This window comes from Oncorhynchus clarkii, chromosome 17 (genome assembly GCF_045791955.1).
Source record: "Oncorhynchus clarkii lewisi isolate Uvic-CL-2024 chromosome 17, UVic_Ocla_1.0, whole genome shotgun sequence".
Taxonomy (NCBI): domain Eukaryota; kingdom Metazoa; phylum Chordata; class Actinopteri; order Salmoniformes; family Salmonidae; genus Oncorhynchus; species Oncorhynchus clarkii.
Window position 1 is genome coordinate 61,204,863 of NC_092163.1, and position 10,765 is coordinate 61,215,627.

Here is a 10,765-nt window from a genome sequence, read left to right on the forward strand (position 1 = left end):
GTAGGTACATGACGGAATGACGCCACGGAAAATTTTGGCTACCCAGCATTCCTAACCTAGCCCACAATGTCTGCTGTGTGGATCGCGCAGTCATTTGAAAGAGTAAGAACATTTCAGCAAGACAACTCAAAGGCAAAATACATTAAGGCCAAGATAATGGAATTCATTGCCCTTGACAATCAACCGTTCCCTGTTGTGGGTGATGTTGGCTTTCGCAACTGGTCGAGCACCGGTACACACTAACGTCACCAAGTGCGCTATTGTTCAGATGTTGCCTTACCGGAGTTACACAGTAATAACTTCACTGCTAGTAACTTCATGACATACTATGGAACGCCGTTTGGGTCTTTGCGTGTCAAAAATGATATGATGATATGTCAAATAACATGACGCGTTAAATTAGCTTTTAATTTGACACGTCAAAGAACACGGTTCTATTATAGAATGTTGTGTGTTCTGAATTTGCACATGCAAGCCAGGCGCCACCACTACTATCAGTAGCACTGTCAAAGCTGTACAAAAAAATAAAACATCCGCAAACAAGCATGTATCTTGTGAACGATGTGTTTACAATACCACGGTGGTAATAAAGCATCATTTTTTCAACTGCAACTTCTGGGGTAGCTAGCTAGCTTTAGCTTGGTAACAATACAAAGCTAGTACCAACCAGCCTGAAAACAATTACCAGTAGAAATTGCAGTCATTTTCACTGCTCTTAGCAATGATTTAGGAATCCTTGTAAGGGTTAGCTAGGTAGCCACTTGTTGTTCGCCTATTGACATTGAACTTCAGTTTATGAAAATAAATAGCTAGCCAGCTACTTAACCCTTAACCCTGTTGCCCAAAGCTAACGTTAAAAGCAGCCAGGTATCTTCATCTGGCTAGTGAGGCTCAACCTGACCGAGTTGTGGTGTGAAGCTAGCCACAATAGTGGAATTTGCAGTTCGCCATCAAAATAAAAATACCTCTCTGAAAGTGATGCAGAAGGTTACAATTGGTGGAATCGTGCCATATTTAAACTAGATCACGTTAAACAAGGTTGGAATGTGAAGCAATGAAATGGTCTATCAATCTACTCGGTGACCCCCACAGAACACAACTGTGAAGAGTTCACGTAAATATTGGCGTTGTAGCTCTTATCGCAGGACTGTGACTGTGTTAAATCATCTCCCCAGTCAGCCTATTGTGTGTACTGACATTCATATTGCACTCTACAGTTTTACCTAAGGATTGGAGATCAATGAAAGGGGCAACAGTCTATTTTTTCCCAATGTCCTCCTCAGAGTTGTCAGACTCCAAAACATCCACGCAGTATTGTTTTTCCTATGGAATAGTGTTCAATACACATAGGTTGACAATAAATGTGTCTCAATTCACAGTTGTTTCAGAGTCGCGCAATAAGAGGTACAATGCTAATGTTCTCTGGGTGTCACCGAGTAGACTGATACCCCATGTCATTGATCCACAATCCATAGGTAAGGCTGTACAGTGAAATAAGTATGCCCCCAATGCAATTCTAAAGTATAATACATCCAGTGTGATTGCAACAGATGTCAAATTATTGTCTTTTGTTAATTTTATATAACATTCCAACCTAGTTTAGCACGATCTAGTCAATTATGCCATAATTCTACTATTTGTATTAATTTGCATCACTGTCAATGACATACTTTTATTTTGAAGGCTAACCGCAAAGTCCACTATTGTGGCTATTCCTTATTGTTGCTAGCGTCACAGATGTTCCGACCACCATTAATCAAATAAGAACCGTCTTATAAATTAGGGTTGTTTTTGAAGACACCTAGTTATATAGTTAGCTAGCTAACGATAGCTACTGAAACAGATTTAGTTTTGCTCTGTTTTGAGGGAAGAACATTGTTTGAACCCATGAGCTAGCTAGCTTTAAAAAAACAATTATAATAATTATAACCAGCATTGTAGGTGTGCGAGACAACTTTACCAGCATCATAGCATACATATCGCTGAATCGTTGTGACATATGAAATACGAGTGATAGTGTAATCAATGTGTAATAACTACATCAAAAACGTATAAATGCATTCAATTATTATGTGACGTGCAGTCATATTCAGGTCCTGATTGGTCAACCAGTTTATTTGGCAAGTCAAAGTGTTATTTGACATGCAAAAACCCAAAAGGTGTTTCATATAAATCCTGGTTGAGAATAAAATGACTGAACAAATGAACAAGAAACAGCACAGCAAGCAAGTGAAAGAAATAGGTTTTGATTATGTTTTACTGGTAATGGGGACGTAAGTAAAAGGCAACTAAATAACTTTTTGGTCAGTGTGGTGTGTGTAACCTTTATTAAAACTAAGCAAGTCAGTTAAGAACAAATTCTTATTTACAATGACGGCCTACCCCGGATGACGCTGGGCCAAGTGTGCGCCGCCCTATGGGACTCGCAACCACGGCTGGATGTGAAACAGCCTGGATTCAAACTATGGACTGTAGTGACACCTCTTGCACTGAGATGCAGTGCCTCAGACCGATGCGTCCATGCGCGTGTGTTAAATAGTTAACTGTACTAGAATGCTTAAAAGGCCGCTAAAATTTTTAATTATCGGTATCGTTTATTTTGTCAAGGAAAATATTGAATATCGGTATCATCCAAAAATGTGATATCGGTGCATCACTAATCATAAGTATCATGATGTTTTGGTACCGTGATACTGGTAGAGCGCGCAACACTTGTTTGTCAAAAGAGGCAGTGAGTAGTTGGTTGTCTGTCAGGGCTTGACATTTCTTGCCTGTGTAGGAAACCACTCAGCAAAAGCTGGTTTGTAAAAGGATCAATCCAGAGAATTCTCCTTCCTGTTTGAGTGAATATAGGTGACACTGTAGACCACAGCTGTAGAAATTAAGGACAAAGCAGGAGAGACTTCTTACAGACACAGGGACTCTACTTTGTCCCTGTATCAAACCACATCGATCGGAGATAATGTTAATAATGTTCATGCTTTTATTTACTTCTGTAAAACCCATAACACGGATGGCATTGCAGACAGAGACACTTTACAGTGACCACAAACGAGTCAAACCACCACTCGAGAGAGATTCTCAACGAGTGAGAGGAAGCCTGCAATGGGTATCATTAGGCTATTCATCAGAAAACTACTAGAGCACTTATCTAGGGAACAATCTTTGTGATGTGTTTACAGCCTTATGGGCATGCATAATTACCACTATATTCTGATACGTTTAATAAAGGCAACAGCAAAAACATAGAATACCCTTAAATCTCTTGCTTTGAAGTACAGTATATTAACCATTTAACATTCTCCCTAAATAACCAGTGGTCACTCTTGCCAATTTCCCCATCTAATTATTTCAATGCCATCTCTCCCTGTAAGATCAATCTCCTCTGCTTTCCCTTTGGCTGAATATGCCAAACACCTGCTTGTTTCCTACCATCTACATCAAGGCAGCAGTGTCACAGGGGAGCTGTAAAAACAAGGCAGAACAGGGAAACTATTTTTGACAACTGGAAGGCATTATGGCTCCATTTTTCACCAAGCTGTGCCCAGAGAGTTTCCTCAGAAAACTCTCGCTCTTACTGACGGATATACTGTAGAGGAGCACCCAGTCTCTGCCCCATCTACCCCTAATAAATCCATGCTACTGTAGGAGTTGTCATCACTACACTAGGCCTATATAAAATATAACCACAACAGCAAGTCACTATTTGCTCATGAGCACGAGTATATGAAGAGAATGAGAAATTTAATTATTGTAATTATTTTATACCATTAAAGAATTTAAATAATAGGAGCATTACAAAAAATGATATCTAGGACTTCAGACATTTTTAAAACTCAAGCCATCATGACAAGCCGTCCATCTTGTCCTAACCAACACAATGGCGTTCTGCTACAGAAGAGCCAGTTCAAAGCAGCTCACTGTGAGCTGGACCACACTTGTTTTTATAGACACCCAACAGTAATGTCCGCTTACCCACCTCACTGACTGACCGAACGCTATTACTGCTAGCATCCACCCAGGCCAGGTCTAAACATAACAGGGACACTTTATTCCCCCACTAATTCACTTGGCACATTTCCCCCAGAGGTTGAGAGACAAACATTTGGTGTGAAACCCAGCATGGGGTCTAAAACTAGGATCTCAATGAATCCTAGTAAGGTTTTATTTTAATGTTTAGATTAAAAAATCATAGTATAAAATTCTAAACAGTCTGAAATTAATTTAAATAAATGTAGACCTGATTTATGAGATTATCATATTTTACTCCATCATTATAGGATTAAGATTGAGGATTAAAGGTATTTGTTGATAAAATGTTCATGTTTAATATTCTCCTTCCTTACGTGATGCATTGAGTGAGTCTGTGGACCTTTCTTCAGACCAGGCCAAACCATGAGGCATATCCGTTTGATCATAAATTATAGAGGTAGCTCCAGCTGACCAGTGAGCCGTCCACAGTGACTGCCCATTCATCTCCACCTATCTCCCTACACAATGTGTGCAGTAAACTTTTAAAAGCCCAGCTTTTTGAAGTGCCAAGAGGGGAAAAAAAGTGCATGCTTTGTAATGAGCGAGAGTGAATGGCAGTTCCCCTGTGCCCAACCCCCATCCACACACACGTTTTGTAAACAGAGTGAAATATCTACCTATACGAATGCATCTCCTCCTTTCAACATGTCAAATGAACTGGGATAAGAGTTTTAATGGGATCACATACAGTCTCAATAGAAAAGCAGAGAAGAAAGTCTCCCTTTGTGGCTTCTATAAATGTGGAGAAATACACGGCCTAAGTGATTTACAGATTAATTCAATGCAATAAAACCATTCAATTTGAAAACAAGAGTATGTCATAGCTTAATCTTCACAGCTTAATCTTGACCAATAAGGTACTTACAGATAACAAGTATATATATATATATATATATATATATATATATATATATATATATATATATATTTGGTCTAGACACCAGATATCACACCACAATGTTTGCATTTAGCCATTCCAGATGAGAAACTTGTCCCCATTGCTCTAGTAGTGGTGTTGTTGAAGATAGTATAGTACTGTATACCTATGCATCAGTGTTACATTATGCCATAAACACCACTGTGGTGCTAAAGGGCAATAAGGCATCATTACTCACATTTTAGAGGACTTTTTAAAAGTTGCATTCCTCACTTCCCAGGGGAAGACAAACTGCCTCAAACAAGTACCTGGGAGTCTGAGAAGATTAACTTTTTAACCCCCAAGCCCCCCCAAAAAACATATATATATCCCTCTCGCTCCTCCTCCACAGTCCTGCAAAACAGTTGAATTGTCCTTAAGATTCACAATTGCCATTGAAACAGTGGTCCCACTGCTGCTTGAGCCAAAATGATGATTGAAAAAAAAGTAACTGGTCTATAAACAACCTGTGTCATTTCAATGGGATGAGGAATGAAATGTTCTCAATTTCAAGACACATTCCAAGAAAATGTTTCTCAATTGGCTCATTTCCTAAACAAACCTGCAGACTGTGTCCCCATTGTGGCCAATGATGTCTTGAGAATACACGCTTAATTTACTAGAAATCCAATTTGTGGGCCACAGCCACAGAACCAAATAGGGGATAAAGGACTAAGATTGTAAGTGTCATAAATCTATATGAGGTGATGTTTAGACAACACAGAGGTTTAAATCCAATGAGATTTAAGCTAGTCAATTTCCTTGGAAAAATGATTTGCCCAAATACATAAGTAGATATTGTTTAGATTGTTGAAAATGTATCTAAATCTTCCTAATTGACACGATTTAGTTATATAGGCTATTTTCTCCCAAATGTATATATTTTTGGTCACCCTTGAAGTAGCCTATTCAGAGGTGGGGAGTAGCCAAATACGTCAATAAAGCCTATTATTGAAGGGGATTCAGATTCAGTGGAAATGACAAAAATCGACAAAGATGTTGTTTTGACATTATCCGTATTCCGCTGTCCGTGCATGTATAGCCCATTTGGGTTGGTACAAAGTAAGACAACCATGCAATCAGGCAACTCCATAAAAGTTCATTGAAATATTAATTTATGTCCTTGCAACAATGATTTCGACAGTCGGTGGAGGGCTGCGTTCCCTTCGGCATCATTGTATGTTATCCTGATATTGGGTGGTCAATTAATACGGCAGCTCGAATCTACTTACAGGGAAACTGTCCGAATCGGCAGGTCCAGCGGTGTATCTGTCAAATCCAAATGACTACAGTCCACAGAATCTCCATTGCAGGTACAGTTCTGAGCACATGGTAAATCTGAGCTCAAACCGTAATTGATTAACAGTTCCAGCGAGAATACTAAATAAAAACCATAGTGGGAACCCGATCCAATTCGCTCCAGGGGCGCCGCCATTTTGTATCCAGTTTAATCGAGCGGCCACTGATCTCTCCTCAAATTGGAAATATGATACAGTTTTAGAGAGAGTGAGGTCTGTTAAGGTTCATCAATTGCGTTGTGCTAAAATTAAGTAAAAACAAACACTTGTGATGTAGACAATAGGTCTACTCTTCCAAATAAGTAATTTAAAACAAGTTATCAGTCCAACTTTCTCCTCGTGTCCTATGTGGTCTGAAATCAAAGTTGATTCACGGTTTACTTAGCAATAAGGCTACAAACTTGTCAAGTAAACATAATTAAATGCAAGTAGAACTTGTCCATAAAAGGCTGAAAACGAGGACTCTTGGCAAAGCGATTCGTTTTTGGCAAACATTGAAATAATAGGCAAAAAGCTGGCAAACATCAACGGCGGATCCTCATTTTCAATACAACTTTCAGCATGTCAAACATACAAGTGACGCACACATTTTCCTAGAATAAATTGACACTATCTAAATACTAGCCTATGCGCGTTGCCTCCGCACTCAAAATAAACATTGAAACGTATCTTCTCTTCATCGCGGGCATGGAATGTTGGCTAAAACGTGGACTGTGATACAATGTTCCATTGCTATGCAAATGTGGCAGGCAAAGTTTAGTGCCGAAAACTATCGTTGACTTCTCGTTTATGACGCTTGCAAAACGCCAAAAAAAGAAACACCTTACTAGTGCCAATTGATCCCAATTTCGCCGCACCCTCGACGCGTTATGCTATCCGAAGAGCCTAGGAAATGTTTATCAGATGCTGTCCGATTATTAACAAATTCAGTCCCAAACTTCAGACTGTATCCACTATGAGTTGTTTATTCTTGATTTAGTTTACTTTTTTCAGTCTTCGTTCCATAGTAGTCCCACTTTGGATGCACAAGGGAACCTCCCATTTCCCTTGCAATTGGCTGTTCAAATTTGAGGAACGGTGAACTCCTAATCTCACTGGCTGTTTAGGATTCTACAGGCGGTTCGACTGCCAGTGACCAGCTGTCACTCACCAGTCGTTGACCCAACCCATGTTTCTCACCCGGGGTGTGAAACCGCACCACCTCCTTTCATGCTCACCGCATCTTAAAGGGGCAATCAGCAGTTGCTACATACATTTTGGGACTTATACATTAACAATATGTACCCATTGATTCTTGACTAATATAGCTTATAAAGGCCTCATGAGCTTAGTTCAATTGTCGTACCCCATCAGAACCCAAAATATAAGATTGTTTTACTCCAATGTTTGTGAACAAAGAAAATGTAAACACACACTACATAGCCTCAAAACATGGTTAAAACGATCATTTTGATATCTAGGAATTGGAGAGTGATACAATTTATCCAGCCCCATCCTTCAGCTTTTTACCAAACCAGGGGTGAGGATTAGGCAATGTTATTGTTTTTACTGCTGAGTGCCGCTTTAAAGGGACAAGGACCAGGTTAAAGCACTATAATCGGATAATGATAGCCTTCCGTAATAGATAGCAGTGGAAATGCTGTAAATCATTCTGATACTATTGTAAGGGAATTCTGCCCTATGTGCACACAAGTGACCACAGGAAACTTCTTTGATCAGAGGTTAGTTTGTTTAATAAGGATTGCAACCCGGAGTATACACTTACAGTAATTTGCAAGTAACACACTCAGTACAAAAGATGGTGTTTTCCCTTTGTATCCCTTACTGAGGATCACCCCGCCCAGGCTGATGTCCCATAACTTTAATACCATATATCGTCATAATTAATAGTTGCTAATACAAAGATGTCTCTGCTAGGAGTTGTTCAGCTTATTGTTATTTGCAGTTAGTTTCCCAATCCTTCTTCCTCCTATTGCTATCATGTGCTAGCAGAAGTAAGACTGGAACATAGTATCAACAGGAACTGAAAATATAGTTTCAACAACACACAACACACTTACAATGTCTCTACCACTGATTCTTAATTGCATACTAAAGCAATACATTAATCATTGTACTTTTGTACCTACGGGTGTTCCTATAATGTACAGATATTATAAAATTCCTTTCACCATGAATAATGTTTTTTCGCCCTTAACTTAAAAAAAGATCAAGTAAATCTGACCTCCGCATACCTTAGGAAGCCTACCCTAGGTTGTTGCATTCAGTATGCATTGTAGTTACATAGTAAGGGAGTTGAGCTGTGTTTGTTATTAACATAGGGACTGTCCTATAGTAATTACTTTGTTATTATACAGGTATAAGTAGTGTTACCATTTAGTTTATAAACAAAATATATAATCCATTATTGTTGCAATGATGTTGAACTTTTCCTAATTTTAAAAGGATAACATATCTTTGTTGGAGTTGAGTTGTGAGTCTGTATTCAGAATGATCTTTACGTGATTCAGAGGTGTCCTATAATGGGTCTCATGATAGCGCATAATTCTTCCCAAATGGTGAAGTCATGTCCGCCCGTTGTCTCAAAATGCACATCTGCAATAAATTGTTGAACTTGTTAGCCTTTAGGCCTTGTGAACTGTTTTTTCCGTTTACTTTTTTTGTGGCTATGACAGGTCCTATTGATTGACTCAGTATGAGCTATTGCTACATGCTACAGGATAAGTCCTGAATTGTCATGCATTTAATTAATCACTACACTGGGGACATGGATATTCACACCTGCAGCACTGCAGATGGTCCTGTAGATGAGTTCCTTTTTCATTTTGCAATTAATAGTTCTAGGTTTCACATTGCTTCACAAGTACTGAGCTATGCATAGACAGTGTGCTAGCCCACAGGTGGGGTGAGGTGTTTGTTGCATGTTGTCCCTGATGTTTCCTTGACTGAAACTATGGGCGGTTGAGGGGATACAATCACAGCCATCTGAAATATGTGGCCTTGCATTTTAATGTTCTTTTAAAAGATATGGCATTTAGATCAGGTATTTTGGTGGTCTATTTTGAGAATACTGTTGACATGTTTTCCAATATGATTTATCTGGTTCTTCTAGTGTGCAAATGACTTTTGTGTGACTTTTGGAGTCATAATTCTGCTGTACCAGCTGTGAATGTGCATGAGGATCTGTCAAATTAAACCTTAAAGTTCATCTTGTTGATAACAAATGAAATATTAGTTGAATTCATTCACAGAGTTATAATTCACCTTTGCCCAGGGAAGGTCTACATGCCATCAAATGAAATGTTATTCATTGTACAAAGAATGTAACAATCACTAGATAATGTACCAAACAAACTAAAGAGATAGAAAGATAGCTCACCAGATATTTTACACTTTGTTCAATACACGTACTGTAAACTTGTGTGCTGAATTACTACGTGCTGAATTACTACATGCTGTGACGAAAATAATGTCAAAGTCACTCCATCACAACACAAGACAATGGCTCCATCCTGCACCACGTGTGCATTACATGTATGTAGCCTGATTCCATGGAGACGTTAGACATATTTCAACAACTTTGCATGGATTGACGGATTGAATTATGAGTGTGGCTGCTCGGTCTGAGGGAGAGAGGATCCACAGCGTGAGGAAGGCATTAACAGCTATGGCTGCCACAACTGGACTTCTGCTTTCCCTGTGGTCCCCATCTGGGTCTGACTTTGTGAAGTTTGACTGATGGGAGAGTGGACGTGAATTTCTCATGAGAGTGTGCTGTCAAGGAGGTCATGAGCGCATCAGATGAGCGAAGCTCCTTCTCTCTCTCTCTCTGTGCATGGAAGCTTTTTAACACCAACAACAACCAATATTGACTTTGATCTCAGGCCCTTCTTATGAACACATTTGCCTTCATGAACAAGTTTTGTATATTGAAAAATGATTAGCTTATTAGCGTACACCTAATATGTTCCCCCTGTTGAGGATGTTCATTATATATTAAGGTTGAACCAATATTACATGTAACAAAAATGAAATACGAAATTATGTGAAATTGAATGAAACAATAATGTATGTTGATGCTAATATGATGTACAATATTCCATTATGTTTCTATATGATAACAATAGCATAATATACTTAATATGCCATGTACTATTTTTTAACAGTTTCACTAATTCATTTTAATGAACTTAATCATTATGACACACCCCTCACCACTGTCATTGGTTACACTAATTGCACTGTGTGTCTACATAACCTGGTTCAAGTATTTATGACATTACCCTGAGGAAGGCACAGTGATGCCAAAACGTTGGTAAAGACCCATTAAATTGCTGGGAGATTATACATGGAGTGAGCGATTTTCTTTATTTTGATAGTTTAACACCAACCATACCATGCGTTTGCACAGCTGGAATGGGATGAAAGCGGGAAGTGCAGGCCAGGCAGTTAAAAAGAAGGTGCAAATGCATAAAGATGTTTGGACTTGGTATGGAGAGAATGGTGCTGAGGAGAATTT

At 39.0% G+C, this 10,765-nt stretch overlaps 1 protein-coding gene across 2 annotated transcripts in view; it reads right to left on the minus strand.

Annotated features, from left to right (window-relative positions):
* The window catches only part of LOC139371216 (leucine-rich repeats and immunoglobulin-like domains protein 1), a 42,904-nt gene extending 35,621 nt beyond the window's left edge, over nt 1–7,283 (minus strand). Inside the window, exon 1 of one of the 2 annotated variants that reach the window (XM_071111419.1) lies at nt 6,181–7,283. In XM_071111419.1, the coding sequence (XP_070967520.1) occupies nt 6,181–6,383 (203 nt within the window). In that variant the 5' untranslated portion in view covers nt 6,384–7,283. The remainder of the gene's footprint in view (nt 1–6,180) is intronic. The other variant, XM_071111420.1, reaches the window with a different exon arrangement.
* Between the last annotated feature and the right edge of the window lie 3,482 nt (nt 7,284–10,765).